Below are 18780 nucleotides of genomic sequence, written 5' to 3'. Positions count from 1 at the left end.
GTGGGTTACAGTGGCTGTTGGAGAGAGGAGATAAGGATTTTGCGTGGGCCTAATTAAAACACTAGCAGCCGCACACACACACACACACATACACACACACACCTTCTACCATTTCCCTTGTGGTAAAGCTTACAAAAAAGATACAAAGACAGCCACTTTTACGCAGAAGCACACTTACAATCAGAAAGACACGCAAGTTCACACTGTCTAATGTGGTACTCACTGTTGAAACACTGTTGTTGCATTGTTCTTTGTGTACTTGGCATGAAGGTGAAATGTTTTCAGCTGCATAATTTTAAGATCACTTTAAATTTGGAAGTAGTTAACAGTGGATGCAAGGTAGCATCTTTACAGTGGAATCAGTCAGTTCAGTTTGGCAGAGAATCCACCACTCTGTGTGTGTGTGTGTGTGTGTGTGTGTGTGTGGTGTACCTGGTCCTCCTCCCCGCCTCCCTCCTCGTCATAGTTGAGGACGTTCTCTCGGATGTCCTCCCAGCCATCGTGGTGGGCGGAGACATGGTAGACGCCCTCCTTCAGCCCTTTGTAGCTTCTCCAGCGAGTGTAGAGGAAAATGCCCAACAGCAGCACTGGAGTTAAGACAGACAGTGGTGGAGGTCCGTCATTGCACACATTAGCATTACAAATTAAAATTATTAAGATCCTTCAGCCAATTAAGTATGGCCCCAGAGAGAGGTGCTGTTTGATGGAGTTGGCCTTGAGCATCATTTGCCAAAAAATGTGAGCTGTAATGTGAGAAGTTTCAACTGATAATGATGCTGTAAGGTTATTTGACAAAATTTATTTCAAGGAGCGTTTGAAGCAGGGAACTTCTTACTCTTGTGATATGCTGGAGGCAAGCAGCGCTTTACACAGAGTCACAAATTTCCTAAGCAACAACCTCCCTATCGTATATTATTTACTGTTGGAAGAGAAACAATTCCCGGGGCTGGCTAAATTGTATTTGTGCATCCCCAGGAGACCAGTTCCACCTGAGCAGTTTGAAGCAGCTGCTCAAATATGTTAGCTAACAGTAAGGGATCAACATTAGAAATCAACTGGAGACTGTTTCTGGCTACAGCATCGTTAATAATACAACAAGAAGGTGTTTATTTATTTAAATTCTCTTTTTATGGAGTCACTGCAAGGTCCAAACGACCAATATTATCATTTATAACGAACTTCATTTCTTAAACATAAATTCCTTCTGTAAATCATAATTGTAGCAGAAGGTTATACAGCTGAGTTTAAATATGTCATTCAGAAGCAAATAAGGACCATTAGAGTAAATAAAAATATAAGTGAAAAATATGCAATTAATTTCAAAGTGGTAAACCAGACTTTACAGCAGATAGAACTCAACTGAACTGTTGGGGTGAGCCTTCCTAACAATCAGATCCCTTTACAGAAAAGGATATGGAAACAAGTTGAAAATAAATACTGTAAATCAATGAACAGGGCATAGTTCACATTAAACAAATGAGGGTCATATTGGTGTAATGCACACAATACAACTCTCCCACCTTTTCAAAAAACTGCTGTTGTAGTCTAACTGAAAATGTAATTCTTTTCATTCTGAAGATATCATAAATAATGTCAATCCAGTCATCCACAGTAGGGATATCTGGTCTTAGCCATTTTCTCATTATGACCTTCCTGCCAGCTACACTTAGGATCCAAAATAAATATCTAACATGGGAGGTAACATTTTCTGATGACAGACCGCCCATATTCATGGTATCTAGTTTGAATGGGATGTCTACCCAGAAAACCTTTTGCAGAACCTCATGAACCTCCTGCCAGACAGGGATCAACAATGGGCCGGACCAGAATATGTGGTAATGATTGTCTCCAGCAGCTGGAGGATCTGGTCTCTTCTGAAGTGGAGTAATAGAGAACCTTATAAGGTTCTTCCAACAAAACTCTCTCCATAAAGTTGAGCTTGAGGTTTTCCATCGTAGCTTACATCAATTCTCCCAATCCACTTCCGTTTATTAATGTTTCCTTCCTTTTCCAATTTTTATTTTAGATACAATGAGTTACCTTTTGTTTGCTGTATACTGCTATATAACTTTACTATATATAACTTTTTACTATAAAGTTTTGAGATGTTTTTTTTGGTTTGAGTTCAGAACATATGCCTCAATGAAGACTTTCAATACACCATTCTCCAAGTACTTTTGTTTAAATACCTTCATTAACTGCTAAATAGTTTGGAACTTGTTAAAGCCTCTTCAGTTTCCTTCCACCTACAGTCGAACAGTATTCAGGATTGCATAAACAAGCCAAAGGCCTTAGATGGCCTGCAATATAATAATCTTTGAAACACAGCAGCGCAACACCCTCCTTGTTTTTCAGCAACTGCAGGCTCTGATACTTAATTCTGGGTCTTCGCTCTTTTCGAATGTACCTCGAAATAAGTTTGTCCCATTCGTGAAGTTGTTGATCTGATAGAGCCAGTGGAAGGGATATAAAGAGATACAACAATCTCTGCAAACTATTAATTTTAACAGATTCAATCAGTGAACCAAAACTAAGGAGCAGTAATAGGTCCCATCTCCTTACATCCTCTCTAACCTTTTGGTTAAGAGGGAGAAAATTCAAGGTGAATAATTTTGTCAGCTCTTTTATCTTTTCTCTATAGTTACTCCCAAATATCTCATGGATTCTGAATCCCACTGCAGTTGTAACTTTGTGTCTTCATATTTTTTGATGGGCTATAATTGAGAAACTAAACTGAATTTTAAAATATTCAGTTTCTAGTGATTGAGTGGTTGTTCTGAGGTGGACAGATACACTCATACTTCATCTGCAAATAAGGACATTTTTTGGTTGCCTCCCTTCATGACTATCCCTTTGATATTCCTATTCTGAATGATCCACTGGCTCAGGGGTTCAATAAACATTGCGACCAGGAGGGAGCTAATTGGGCAACTCTGCCTCATTCCTTGTTCTAATCTAAAAGGGCCCCATTTATCTTAATTCTTGTCCTTGGTTTTCTGTAAATAGCTTGTATTGTTTTAATAAAGGTCAAATGAATCCAAAACACTACCTAGGAATGACCAATTCACACAATCAAAAAGGTTTTCAGCATCTAACCCACTAACACTGCTTCTAAATTATATTCCGATACTTGGCTAATTACATGTAGAGTCCATCTAATATTATCTTGAGTTTGTCTCTGGCGAAAGAATTCAGTTTGATCTAGTCCAATAATTCATGGTAAAATTCCATTCCATTCTATTCATTTTGTCAATATATATGTAAAGATTTTATAGTCCTGGTCCAACACACTTACAGGTCTTAAATTGCCACAATCCAGTTTGTCCTTTGTTTTAATTCAGTTTCATGCCATCAACCACAGGGATCCAAGTCTTTGGAAAATAGAATGTGTAAAAGTGAAGTTGCTGTTCCAAAGCTTTGCCATCGAGAACCTTTTATTTGCAGAACATTATGTCACAGTGAAGTTGGCCTGATAAAATGGCATCACTTCATCATTTTATCCTAATGGACATTTGGGTAAAATGTTGTCACTTGTCAATTTTCATATTAATTGTTGAGTTATAGCCAAAAATGTGTTTTGTGAGGTCACAGAGATCAAATTTCAATAAGTTCATCTTTGCATACAAGTGGATGTTTGTGGCAAATTTGAAGACATTTCCCCTAATGCAATCTTGAGATGGACAACCAGCAACCATAATAATAAAGTATCATAGGTTCATGTCGGGCTAAAATGAGAAACCAATACAGTACACTCAAACACACAAAACCTAAATGTTCATTCACACTTTTTTTTTTTTATGGACCTTAGTCTTGTGTAATTTATGTCTTCAGCTGGATTTCCCACTGCTAAATGTATTAAAAAGAAATACAGTTACTTACAGTAAAATACAATCATACATACTTGTGATGCATTGGGTCAAAATGCTGCATCAAAATCTTTACTTTCCTTTTTATTTTAGTATGTTTTAGTAATCAGATTTCATCTGAAGAATCATCTCTATCATGCCGATCAGTTATCACATTTTGAATGAAACATCACATCAGACCCTCAATGACTGACTCAGATTTCCAATCAGAGAGTAATGGTCACGTGAAGCCTTTTTAAAACGCAGATTAAAATGGTGATTCACATCCTCTTTCCTACATGTGCCAATATGTCTGTCGTTAGGGGTAATTATAACAATGATTGCATGACAGGCCCTGTAGGCACAGAACATCCTTTATATTATAGCCACCATACTGTAGGCAGTGCTGACAGTGTTCGCTTGTAAATTACATGAGATTCGAAGAACATTAACGATGTCCTGGCCAAAGGAAGTACAGACAATTAGTGCGCTGTAAAGTACGCTCTAATTATTATCTGACAGCTTTGTGAACAGTTCATATTTAACATGGCTACTCTGTAAGATTCCAGGAGGTGTTAATATTAATTATAAATGTGTATGGGAGAAAGGAAGCGGAAAAGCTCAGGAAAGGGATTGCTTTCAGTTTCACTTCAGGAAAAAATGTTGAGGTGATTTAACTTAAGTAAAAAGCACACACGCATACACACACACGCACAAACATACACACTTCAATGAATCTGCATGTATCTCCCACTGTAGTGTTACTGTGACCTTTTCAGATGTCTAACTAATCCTCTGCGCTGTGCCACATCCCGATCCCGTCGTGCCTTACTTAACACTTCACAATGCAGTAACGTCTCTATAATATTAACCTGCTTCACACCCACATAGCCTCTCACTGTTTCACTCTGCCATTCATTTTTTCACTTTAATTCAGCAGTGCTTTTTTGTTCAAATGAAACATATGAATCAAAAGGACTATTGTTCCCGCTGAACTGCAAAAGAAGAAATGTGTAGAACTGAAGGGCAACGTTGAGATATTATTCAATGATTTACAACCACTTTCTGTCAGTAATTAAGCCTAAGTGAATTATTTTCTCAGTCATACGCTGTCTTCAAACCTGTTTTTGCAAAGACTGTTCATGTGAGAGTTGCGATTAATCACATTTGAGAACAGCAGCAATCACATACCACAACGATTTCAACTGGCAGCACAATAAATACCCTGGCTATTGAAATCCTATTACTCTGAGGTAAGACATCGCCGTGAAAAATCTGTGATCTTAAACAATTCAAACACACCTTTTAAACATGTGCTGATCATGTCTCTACTTCTCCATCAACCTCTGCCTTTCCTTTTTAATCTACACGTCTTTCTCCTACATCACAACTAAAACTCAGCCGCCAATCCATCATGTAAGCACACCAAAAGACGGCACTCAAACTCCCTGTGAATTGATAACACCCCATTAAACAGCCCACCCTCTGACAACTCTGTGAGAGTAAATCCACTCAGCCAGAAAGCAGCTGCACAGTACGGGAGGAAAAATCAATATTCATTTACTGTCAACTTGTCCCCCTCACCACAACTCCAGAGTCTGGCAGATTTATAAGATGAAATTGTTTCAAGAGATTCACTGTTTTACTTTTAGAGTGGTATTATGGCTTTAAATGGCGGTGAACAAGAAAGGGAAAAAGATAAGGGAACTGAAGGACAGGCTTTTGTTTTGTCATGTGGCTGAGTGCTGCAGGGAGTGGCCTTCATGTTAGACAGGCAGTGAATTGGCAAAAACAAGGTCACAGGTTGGGTCCCCTGCCCAGACTGCAATGGTTCTCATTTACTGTGGGGTGCCCTGAGCTTCCCAAATACAGAAAAAAAACCTTCTTTAGAAGCAGCTGGTCCAGCAGCCTGTAGCTTTTCCAAAGCCAATCATAGGCTGGGTAAAACTCTAAAAAAAAGAACATCAAGCAACTGTCCGCTGACAAAAACTACACAAAACCAAAAGTCAGGACCGAATAATAACTAAACTGTAGAGCTTTGATAGACAAGTCACAACTTCAGGAGGAAATGAAGGAACCCTGGGTTGTTTTCCATCTCCTGTAGTCTTCTTGCACATGCTAACAAAGTTTTTCTGTTCCATTGTGATTGACACAGAACTGGTAGGAAATGAATGGATAGAAGAAGTTCTGGTATAAGATACATGTACATACAATACTGTAGGCTATGTGGACGTGCAAACAAGCACCAGACTTCACATGGACTTCATTAAAACTTTTGTTTTTCTCACTTGAGTCTGAGAATATACAGCAACACAGCCTGGATGTGATGTGGAACACAAGGAACTCTGATTCCGAGCTGCTGTGAAGACAGCTGTATAGCACTGAATGTATTCGTATCCACTGTGCATTAGCGTGCACTATATGAGGTGGAAAATACAACCTATAGACAGCAACACACTGCAAATATAAGAGGTCTGATACAGCTTAGTGTATAGTGGTGGACTTTATGTCTTCATGTGTTTACTCTTGCTTTCTGCTGCTCTAGTCTACTGAGCAGTGTGTGTGTGTGTGTTTATAAAGAAGTGGCTGGTGTGAGCTCCATGGGGAAGTTAGCAAGGAAGCTGGAGGTCAGGGTGTACAAGATGAATCTGCTCTGTTCAAAGGCCCTCTCTAGAGGGCAAACAGAGAAATGGAGAATTTGATCGGTATTTCTGACAGTGCATGTCTACTTGTGTGTGTGTGTGTGTGTGTGTGTGTGTGTGTGTGAGAGAGAGAGAGAGAGAGAGAGAGAGAGAGAGAGAGAGAAAGTGAAGAGTGAGCCTGAAAAGAGAGATTATGTGTTTATTTGTTTACACTGCCTCCAAGGTCCGTAGTCTCTTTGACCATCACTCCTTTTTTTATTTAACTTTCTCACTCCCTCTGCTTAACTCGTTCGCCTGCCTCATACTTACCCTCCCTCTGTCTAACCACCTTTAACTTTCTTCTTTCCTTTTTCTCGGCCTTTAACAACAACCACTACTACAGGTTAAACCCCTAAGCAACTCCAGCAGATGCCTTGGGCTATCTGCACCACACTAGATATTACACGCACTCCTCAAAGTCTCATCCAAGCCAATTCACTTCGAAATTGCTACAGCCATAAAAAGCACTGCAAGTGAACGAACAGATATTGAGGGAATACATCCCAATACCCAATAACTTCTCTAAGCATTGTTAACCACTAAAGGGAAAATGCCTAAATATGAAAAGGCAGTTATCATTTGAACATCCTGCAGAGGCCTCTCAAACCTCTGCACTGCCACTCAGAGCAGATGCACAGTGAGGCGGTATCCTGCTATCTGATGAGCAGGGAAATCCATTGTACCTTGAGCAGTTCAAATGGCACTGAACTAGCGTATGTGTAATGGGATTTCCAGTCAGACAATCAATATCCGAGCTGCCCTGCAATGAGATCAGTGTCTATGAGTACATCAACACAAGTCAATAATATAGTATGGATTTTAGCCTCATCAAACTATAATTCTGTTTACTGCAGCCATCCGTCTCTCCACACTGGATTTATCACTACTCTTCTTCTCACTGAGTGATACAGGTTTTTTTAAGGCCAGGACTGTTGCTCCTAATAACCTTCAACAAAACCTTCACAGGTGCAGTGAGGATTCCGCTGGTCCCTGGCTTAAAATAATTACATCTATAGGAAAATTACATGGTTGAACAATAACAGCTCACTCCTTACTTGCAGGTGTTGAGTTTATTCCCAACTCTCATACTATTTAGGAACAAAAATACCCTTCAACTGCAGTAACAGAAGTCTTCACACTCACATGCCAAAAAACTGCAAGTAAATGTCTCTTCAGAGCTCATTGTGTGAGGATTAAATTAAATGATTACATTAAATGAATGGATATCAGAGAACTAGATATAGCTCCAAGATAGCACCCCAAAAAGCTAATTATTTTTTATTAAAAGGACGCTCATGTCAACATCTGTGTTCGATTGACCGAAGGTGGCAGGCCGAGCTCCAGCAGGGGTAACAGAGACGAAGGGTGCTTCCATAAATCCAATCTGACACTCTACACTAAAGAAAGAGCCATTCAAAAAAGTACCATTGGTTCATTTTTAACAGTTAACAACAACTAAGATAGCCAGTAATGCCATATTTAGGGCAAACGTTTTAAGAGTAAATCCACCCAGCCAGAAAGCAGCTGCATAGTATAGTATGCATAGTATAAAAAAGTTTTAGTGTTTTATCTGTAACATTAATTTACAACTCAACTCAAACAAATTAGCTAAATATGTATGCTTGTCTGTATGTAACATTAGCTAAATAACATTGACATCTCAACACAACATATCAACAATGACCAGCACCTCTAAGCTAACTTTGAAGAAAACAATTCAGTATTAGTTAATTCACTCATCATTCCACAGCCTGTACTGTGGTGCTCTGAATAACCAAACGGTATATTCCAACAGCTGCTCCTGTTGCTCCTGTTTGAGAGTGAGCTCTGGTGCTCGGAGTGACTATCTACAAATGCATTCAAAGTAAATAAATTTGCAGTGTAGCTTACAAGTTCTGTGCAGATAGTTTGTTGTAAGCAGTGGTACTGAAGAGTAAGGACCCCACCAGTGTCTAAAAAAAGACCAAAGTTATGTTTGTTTAATATAATGCGCTGGAGATTAGCAGCTTATTAGCCAACTAGCCTGCAAACTGATGTTAGCATTGCACTTTTCTTTCATTGGTGAATGTTTGGTGGCTTGTTCAACAAACTATGGTGCAGGTGTGTTTTTTGTTAATAAAGAGGAACATTTACCAGGAAGCAAATGTTGGTTAGTGTGTGGCTCCTGTGCTGTGTAGGAAGCTGCTGCCTGGCTGTTAGTCAGTGTGACTGCTTATGAGAACGCTGACTTTACTATTTTATGCTTGGCTGTATGGAAACAAATGTGTACATAGATGGAGAACACAGTATTACAACCTATTAATGCAAGAATTAGGGGTGCCACTGACTCCGAAAAATACAAAAGTTCTAACTTTTGATTTCAGACTTTTTCTCATAGGAGAAATCGGGACATTTACAGATGAGGGATTTACAAAGCCAATATACTGTATATGCTTTAGTAGACACAAAAATAAAAATAATAATTTCAGACTTTTTGTTGTCGTATAAAAAGATTGACTTCAGAACATCTGTAATGCTCATGACAATTTATTTTTGGGGCCCAGCATCACCTGGGTTTCAGACTGTGCTAAAAATCACTGTCTCGGGGGCTTGGCTCCATCCTGGACAGTTCTATCAGAGGGCTAACATGCACAACCACATTCCCACATACAAGCAATTTAGACTCATTCAACCTAATCTGCATGGATCCAGATTGGAGATCTGTCCGGCACAGATTTTGACTGAGGCATACTGTACAGATGTATTGCCATTGCCACTTAATAAAATGCATTACCTACAATATAATCTATGCTAAACAGTGAATCAAACAAATCCAAAAATATTTCGAGACTATTGTTAATATTGTTTCTAAAATTTTACATCCATGATGATGCTGAATCATTCATAAAATCAGCATCAATTGTATCTTTGTTCTTATTTATTTAAATGCCTGTCCACTTCAACATTTCTTTCCATGTTATTGAATGATACTGAATGTGTGTGTGTGTGAGAGGAGGCGATAAGGCAGAGATTCGGAACATGCGTCTTCCCAAACACATTACTGACTGTGATGATGTATGGCAATTCATACATGAACTACGTCACCTTCCTTCAGCAGAATCGCAGACTTCCCTATCAGACTAATTATCTTTGACTTACACTGCTTGGGTGGATCATAATGTGCTCACGTCTTCCTCAGCAGTCGTCCGGCTCCACATGACTTAAGGAGGTATTAATGTACTTTCAGCTGGAGAGATTTGGGTATTCTGCCTTATATGGAGAAGGATCTGGTGGAAGGCTCAATAAGGGGCTGTCTATGCTGTGTTTAGTCAAGATTAAAATGGGTTTGGGCCCTGAGCTTGCTGCTGCGCTGTCAGACCACAGCTGTTTGGAGCACTTACACAGCAAAGATTGACTTTACTCTAATCATTCAAGTGAAATTGACTGTGCTCTGCTTTTGGGCATTGTAAGCTGATTGTTTGACTTTTCTGCATATTCGTCTTGATGCTGATCTTTTAGGCAGAAAAAAAAGATGAAGATGTAAAAAGATGTGAATTAAGATGTGGGCAACCTCAATAAGTATTGCAAAACTGTCTGCTTGCACTTGATCAGACAAATTACATGTTACATGTTTTTTCATGTCACACTGCTTTTACTGTATATAAGACATTAATCTTTAAAGGTAGACCATTACAACCCTGTGGGTATTATGACTCCAATAAATTACTCTCACATTTGCCCATGATCATCTTTGTGAGAGACTCATAGACTTACTGTATTATGTTATTTACAGTGCTGTGTCTTTAACAAAATATTCTAATTCCGAGTAGTGCCAACAAATTTCAATAAATTCATTTGTGGACCAAAGATGTGTCATGGCTAGGGTTTAAATCTGACCCAAACCACAAATAAATTCAAAAAGACAAATACACATTCTAAAAAGACAAAACAAAACTAAGACTTTACATTTAAAAATAGCATTAATAACATTTTGTTTTGTTTTGTTTGCAAGTTCCTAACAGAATAGTGTGAATTAAGTACAGCCAATATATGCTGCTGTAGTTTAGATTTCCACACACAAAGGAGAAAACGGTTAGTACCAACTAAAAGTGAGAGCCTACTACCTGGTTGTTTTGTACATTTCTCTTTGGAAATAAAAAAAAATGAAGAGGGCTAAACGATTTAGTAAGAGGGTATTCTTAACATTTAAGATCATTTAGTTTCAAAGCTTAGCAGATCCAAACCAGAAATGGAACCACCTTTTAGAGTCAATCCAAGTCACAGGTAGAAAAAGGTGACAGGTGATAATGTTTCTCATACATCTCAGAGTTAACTTACTATTTATGAATTCTATGGCTTTTCATTTGCTCCCAGGCTAAGGCCTATTTTATGTAAATAAAACTTAGTTTGAATCTCTCTAATGTGCTACACTAACTGCCATCCTGTTTGCTTAATCTTCCTCCAAACTCTCAACAATACACAAAGATAACCTTGGAAACATCCTCACCTTGGAGGACTTTGATGTGATAGAATCACGGCAGCAAACATTGACCTGAGTGCTTAGCTCATCTTGGAGAGGAGATTGTACGGATATATCCAGTATGTGACTCATTGACCAACATCTGTGTCCCTAATCTGATGTCCTTTTTTAATCTCCACACTCTAAACCTAAATGACTGCTTGAGGTCACACAGAACCACCATGGTGGTGATTTTATTTCTAATAGATCATCACAAATTAACACAAACACTTTTACAAACTGATCATTCACGAAAACGGTTTGCTCTAGTCAAGTCCTTTTTCAATGACTGAATGTAGGGCATGGCAGCTGCCTCTCTCAAATGTGTTCAATTTGGGCTGGCATTACATTTTCTCATTCTATTTGTTGCTATAAAAGAGATGCATCAAACATTTAGGTGTATTCTGCAGGAAAGAAGCAGGAATGGATTAAGAAGGAATGCAACAATAATTAACTCACAGTTCCAGAAATACAGGCCATGTCAATCTTTAACAAAAAGTCATTAATTAGGTTGAGAATACAGAAACAGTGTTGAGAGAGAAATGTCAACAGAAACACAAGAAGAGGACGAAAAGGCACCGTGACGAGAGTAGAGTATTTACACACAAAGCAACAAACATGCAGAGGCCAACACAAGCAAAAGGAATAAATGAATGACCATCAATGAGTACTGAATCAATATCCAAGCTACATGATCAATTCAGAGGGATAGGTTATTAATAATTAATATTGTCAAGAGATAGCCGATTGGACTTGACTTGGTGTGTAACTGTGCTGACATTTCTCAACTACAAACGTTGTTCAGAACTCACAACCTCAGAGGAGCACCCTGGGGACTGTCACTGTCTCAGCTCTGCCAGTATCTCAGTCTCATCTATAGAAGAGTAACAGTAAGATGAAACTGTTCAGACCTGGGGCGTCAACTCACCTAAATAAGAAATTGTAAAATCACTGCATTTAATGTGACCTGCTATTAATTTGTCCCAATTTAAAAGAAAAGCATGCTCACATGGTCAGAATGAATGTAATGTTTACCATGTTCATTATCTTAGATAGCCGTGTCATCATGCTTACATTTGTTAATTAGCATGCAAGTTGCAGTTTGGCAGGTATTTGATCATAAACCATATTATTGGACAATAATTTGACATGATCATTGTACCAGAAGAAAAGAAAGAGGATCATCAATGATATTTTAATCCATCCTGTACAGAGGTCATGACAATCCATCTAAAAAGTGTTGAGACAATAGGTTTTGTTAGGCCACAACCCCAAGCTTTTTATTAATCGCCGCCAATCTCAAAGGAATAAAAAAGAAGAATAATCACGCATTGAAACCTTAAACCCTAAAAATAATATGATATTATTGTTCAAATACAAGTGCGTTTTGGGTCTCTGTGTGTCATTTCGCAGCAGATGTACTTCACACTACTTGGCACACGGACAGGGCTTTTCACTGTTGGCTCCTGGTTGTAGCAGGCCATATCAGACGGCTCGAAAGGAAAAAGGATGAGGGCAAAGAGGCACAGGCGAGGTACTAGGAGGTGCAGGGGGAGTTGGTTCCTGTTTCTACCTTATGCTTCTTTGAACTTTTACTCTGCCACATTTCAGAGGGAAACATTGTAATTTAAACTTCACTACATTTGCTTGACACCTTTAGTTATTACTTTGCAGATTTAGATTGCTAATACTAAATATAGATATTATGATGGATTAAACTCACCAGCAGTAAATACAGCAGGGGAAATCAGTTCAAACTTTACCAGCTACTACATTAGTGATGCTTACACATTAAAAGCACTCTCTGTAACAATTTGTAGAGATTTACATGTATAATGACTTTTTTACTTGCCAGATGTGAGCAGACTGATCGTGATGTGAAAAATGAGACATTCAGCATCTCTCTTGGTTGCCTCTACAAGCTTGCCGACATTTTGTTTAAGTTGTTTAACGCAGCTGGACTGTGGGTTTTTCTTTGTGAAGGATTTTCCACGACAGTCCAAAGAATGTGACTTTATGCACGTTCTCGAGTGCCTTGTCTCATAAACTAATGACCAGCTTCCACCACAACACAGAAGTTCCACAGAGAACCTTTAATGCATCACTTGTAATTGAGTTATATCATTTTGAACTGAACTGAACAATTATGCATAATGAATACTTACTTACTTATGGTCCTAAGTATTTTTTATGCTTATACTTATGTAGGCTACTTTTACTTGTGTAAGATTTTAAATGTAGGACCTACTTGTAACAGAGTATTTTCACATTGTGGTATTACTGAAGTAAAAAATCTGAACACTTCTTTTAGCATAGTATAGCAATGTTATTTACACCCAACTCTAATGCTGAATTAAGTTGATAAGTAAAAAATTAGAGATTTGGTTAGATTTTGGTCAACATATGCTAATTCCATATTTTTTATGACCTCAGATAGACTGATAAGACAAAGAGTTAACAGTTTGTCACTGTTCAAATGTGTCAGAGCAATGTGTTTCACAGCTTATATTCATACTCAGAAAATAACATGAAAATGGTATTATTATCAGGAGAAAATTTTAAGATTTCTGGGCTGGGCTAAGCCTCCAGTGATTCAAGATCCTAACCACGCATCCGCTGATACATCTCATTCAATACCACAGCCATTTGTGTTATAAAATAATAGACAAATTTACCAAACTTGTCCTCTGGAAACAATCACTGACTGAAGAATTCAAAGGAAATTGATCCAATAGTTGTTGAAATAGGCCAAGCTGATCGTCATTGCCATCCATAGTCAAAACCTGTCAAATCAGTGTAGACTCTTTTCAGTCACATGGGTAAGTTGTGGTTATAAAACCCTTGTGTATATATGCTCACTTTTTAGAGTTTCCCATACGAGCCTGGACAATAAGATGAAAGAGAATGACTGATATAAGTTCTGTTTAAATGTGGATTTTATCTTTAATCTTCAACGATCAGAACATTCTCAAAAGAACAGCCCATTTTGCTTGAGCACTGCATCAAGAGAGTTGCTGCCCTCCTTTTGTTCTTTCTATTCAAACATATGGAGTCAGTACAACCAATATTTGATGAAAGCATGAAAAAAAGTCTCTCTTGCTGCTACTTAAATTTCAGAGTGAGGAACGCTTGACTGATCGAGCAGGGAATGCTCTACCGATTGAAATTACTACCAAAGCCCCTGGAGCATTGATCTCAATTTCTGCAGGTTTGGGTAAACAGCACCTTTTACGCCTACAAATCAAGTAATTAACACTTAAAACAGAACTGAGCCTCTGCAGGATCAAGGTTGGATGTCGCATTTAATATGAGCCCAAAGCCAAGTTTGAAGGGAGATATTGTGGAATGGCGGTGAGAAAAAGAGAAGGAGAAATGATAATTTGAACTGTGTCTGTCTGGTCTCAGGGTGCGATGGAGGTGCCCTCTGAATCACCAATGAGACAAGCAGACATGGCCAGTAGCAGTGTGACATTGACACCTTCCTTCTCAGCACTATGTATCTCCTATTTTGCCTTCTCTCGCTGTGTTGCACGCTGCCTCTGCTTTGTAATCTTCTTAGCTCCCTCTTGTTTCTCTTCTGTTATTGTGCTGTGTCCTGTTTTATTCTGTACTTCTCTGATCTGTTTTCTTCTCTTGTACTGTTCTCTGTCTCATACTGCTCTTTACTGTTCTGTTTTATTTTCCTCAATTAAACAAGGGGAACATGTCATTGTACTGACAACTCAGTCTCTGTGTACGACTGCGCCTGAGGCGCTTTCTCAGCAGAGGATCCTTTAGGAGTGGGAACAAAGAGCTAAAGGTACAAGCAGATGAATATTCAACAAGCAAAAACAGACAGTCATGCAGATAGAAAATTGTAGGTTTTAACAACAGTAAACCAGACACCAGTGTATAGTCCATTCTCCCGCAGGCCAGAGGAAGTGCTTATACATTGCCAGTGCAAAGATTCAGTAGCTATAGTTTTAATCTGTGATTCCTCCTGAGACTTTCAGACCTATGAGTGATCAAAGCCCAACTACAGTGAGAACTCGGGTTAGTTCATCGCCAGCTTTCAGCTACACGTACTTTTATTTTCATTAACCCCTTTTACTGTATAGGGGTACAGGGCCCCCACAACACACCATCCATGACCACCCAAAAACAACGACGACAACAACAACGACAAATACATTTTAGACAGAAATGGTTAATATGTTATTTGGACTATGTAATTTTGTAGTTTTATTCAATGGTTTTGTAATTTTGTAGCATTATTTCGTCTTATCTGATTTAGTGAAAAATAATACACTAGCTTTTTAAACTACAATTCATACAATGCTTTGGGGGTATGTAAACAGGATGTATAATGCCCCTATGGAGTCAGTTTGTTGTATGCTACCACCTCTTTTCATTTTTTTAGCCTTTATTTTTTTTCATTTTGGCAAATTTGCAACACTTAAAAGTGTACCCACATGGATGTACACACAACTATCACTGGATTACTTCTAATGTCCTTAGGAGTGACTTTTTTCTCCTTAGAGAGTTTATGGATGTTTATTCGCCCTGGACATTGGAGATAATGAGCTAAAATAGAGTTCAGATTTAACAGCGGTAACTACAGGAGGTAGTATGAATTTTGATGCAAATTGCTTGGCCATCAGGCACTAAGTACACTTTAAAGTACCTAAATTGCCCCCATTAGCTATGTGTCACAGCCACTGCTGCTACTGCAACTGCTGACCTTGGTTGGTGACTAGGCATAATCAACAGCCAAACTACAATAACTAACTTCCTGTGGTTTCCTGTTCCTTTTACCTCCTGCATCAGGATCTTTGACATAGCACTGGTGATTGTCTAAACTACTTGTCAATGAGATAAATGTTCTATTTAAAATACATTCCTCTAACAGATTTAAAGCACCTTCTAAGCCCAGTGTTTCACCTTAGATCACTTTACATTTAACGAATGTGCAGAAAATAGTATTATTGTTAGTGAGAGCTGTAGACACATCGCTGTAAAACAAGCTTCCAGGGGTTATAAGTTATTGGTAGTGTTATTAGCGTTATTATGAAGCAATCTTGTGATGGGGTCATTTCTGATCCAGGTTGGGTTGCACACACACACACACACACACACACACACACACACACACACACACACACACACACACACTTTCCTTTCTCAAATATATCTTCATTACTGTATGTGTGACATTCAGTGGGTGTGATAGCTACCTAGTAGAGCCATGAAGCAGATACAGATGGCAAAGAGAGAGCTGAAGCTCAGGCCCACTTCTTCCCGGTAGATGGCCAGTGTCGTCTCACAGTGGCGTCCTCTGTAACCCTCCGGGCAGTGGCAGGTGAATTTGGACGGTGACTGGGCCACGCAGGTCCCCTGGTGACAGGGCCGTGTAGCACAGAGTGTGTAGACACAGGACTTTCTTGTCCCGTTAACACGGATCATGTGGCCAGGAGGACATCTGCAAAGAAGGGTTGGACAGGACAACACAGGGATGGGAAGGACAGAAAAGACAAAAAATGAGATTAAGATCACTTAGATGTACATGATAGCAAAATTAATTAAGTGTACGTGTAGTAATCCCTCTGGGTAAATGTGTTATTACAAACGCAGTTACAGTTATATATAAAAAAAGGAGAGGAATAAGGATGATAAAACAAATCATACTGGACAGCAACAGCGTAGAAGACAGAATGAACATGAATATACAGGAAAAAACTGCCTTAATGATGTTTATTACCATTCCCTACGGCGAAAAAAAAGTTAATTACTCTCCTTTGATTAGTGATCTCACACAGGTGTACACCTCAATAGAGAATGAACTGGAGGAGATGAAAATGCTGACTGTGGCACTGGCAATAACTAGAATGGTTTTATGCAGACAGGGGCACATTTTCTGCCTCACTTCAGAAAGCACCACTATAATTAAAAGCTCATTTGGGTGTAACAGCTCAAACAAACATTTTATGAGCCCATTAATTCAGTATCCCATTCAATGTCTATGGAGCAGCTCCAGGCTGTACATTTTGATGACATCAGAGATGAGTCTTGCTTCTGGTCTCTGGAGATTTGTTCATGCTTATAAATATTGACTCAACTTTACTATGAAGCAGCAACATTAAATTTTAAATGGTCCTGTAATTTATCTCATCACTGTTTCTTTTCCACCATTAAACTCATTCAGATGAGACACTTAAGGGTTAACTTACCACATATTCTGCCAAACTCGGTCTCCTGTGAATTATGTTTATATGCAACTCATTTGCTCTATCAATTTACTTTCACTGGCAACATTTCAGAGGTTTGGGATGGGGGGGGGGGGGGGGCGGCATCCTATCTATGTACTGTCTCATAGAGCAATGTTAACATAAGTTTGCAACCATACTACATCTCTTTACCTAACAGAATTTCACATGCACACACAAGAGTGCATTAGTGTTATACACATTTCTTTCTGACGGCCAAAGGGGAGATTGTAGCTGTGATGTGCCACTAGAATAAGATGACCTTAAAGCTGAACTTATTGTTAATACACGGGGTTAACAGGAGTTTCGATAAGTTCACTGTCACTGAGATCACCCGTCACCACAGCAACAATTGATGCATAGTAATTAGGGCTTCCCCCTAATTGACAAAACCATTAGTCAGTGAAAAAAGTATTAATCAATCAAGTTTTCATTAGTCCGTTAGTCGCACAGAAAAAAATCTGAACACTCCAGTCAGGAGCTGCACCTTGTTGATGGGGCAGGGGCAAAAGTATCAGGGGGATTGTGCAACATGGACCGTTTGTCTTGTGACAGGGAGGTCGCTAACTGCTGCTGACATGCCCTTCGATTGGTCGACAAATTGGGAACATAGCCTCAGATTGGCCGATCATACTCATACTCATCCCAAGCCAGTGAATGGCTGGCAACAAGGTTAACTAATACAATAACTGTTTAACAAAAATACAGAAGACATTCAGCTGTGGATTTATCATCAGGTCTCAAGGTCTTCCAAGTCTCAAAAAAGACAGTTCAAAGCTGATTTACGAAGCCTCTGAAAGGGACACAATCTAACTGGAGCCCTCTTGTGACAAAGTCACAAAAAAATAGGATGTCTCTCTCTCTCATGTGCTCTACAGACATTTAAAGTTAATGATAACGGTAACGATATTTTGCATATGACATTGCCAACCCCAGAGTGAAGTTCTACAGTGTCTACAGTTTTTTCTCATCAGATCCGCCCTGTTCAACACTGGAACAGCCGGCTTCAATGATAAGGGTGCACAATTTCTTTTCACATAACTTAACGTTAGACATTACATTTATTTTTCACTTTTCAGACCAGACAACTGCATGATGCATTTGACTTGCCTGAACACAGAGTTTACTTGCCCAGGCAAGCGAGTGCGGTATCATGTTGCTAAGTCCTTATTTGTTTTTGTGAAATGGGAAGTTATAGCCTTAGAGCCCATAGAGCCCTTGTAGTAATGAACATGATCAGGCTGTATTGCGCTTTAATTGTATTCACAGTATTTATATTTAGTTCTTCTTCAACTTGTCATCATGTTGTCTTCTCTGCTAGCAGCAATCACAAACACAAGCAGCTCATGATTTGCAGTTCTTGGCCTAACCCCTTAAAACAGAAAGATTAAATGCACCTGAATTCTCTACTCTAGAGGTCTTCACGGGTACCCCCAAACCCAAGGGCCAAAAGCCCAACACGACCCATATGGGTTTGGATCCACATACTCGAGTGGATACAATAAGACCCTGCC

General features: G+C 39.0%; 1 protein-coding gene across 1 annotated transcript in view; it reads right to left on the bottom strand.

The window, feature by feature from the left end:
- LOC140995186 (neural-cadherin) overlaps positions 1–18780 on the bottom strand; it is a 327710-nt gene that overhangs the window by 1542 nt on the left and 307388 nt on the right. Inside the window, exons 35-36 of the mRNA XM_073465143.1 lie at positions 16238–16482; positions 433–587 (exon numbers count right to left, since the gene is read on the bottom strand). Of these exons, the coding sequence (XP_073321244.1) occupies positions 433–587; positions 16238–16482 (400 nt within the window). The remainder of the gene's footprint in view (positions 1–432; positions 588–16237; positions 16483–18780) is intronic.

This window comes from Pagrus major, chromosome 4 (assembly GCF_040436345.1).
Source record: "Pagrus major chromosome 4, Pma_NU_1.0".
Classification (NCBI taxonomy): domain Eukaryota; kingdom Metazoa; phylum Chordata; class Actinopteri; order Spariformes; family Sparidae; genus Pagrus; species Pagrus major.
This window is presented reverse-complemented; position numbering and strand designations above follow the sequence as displayed.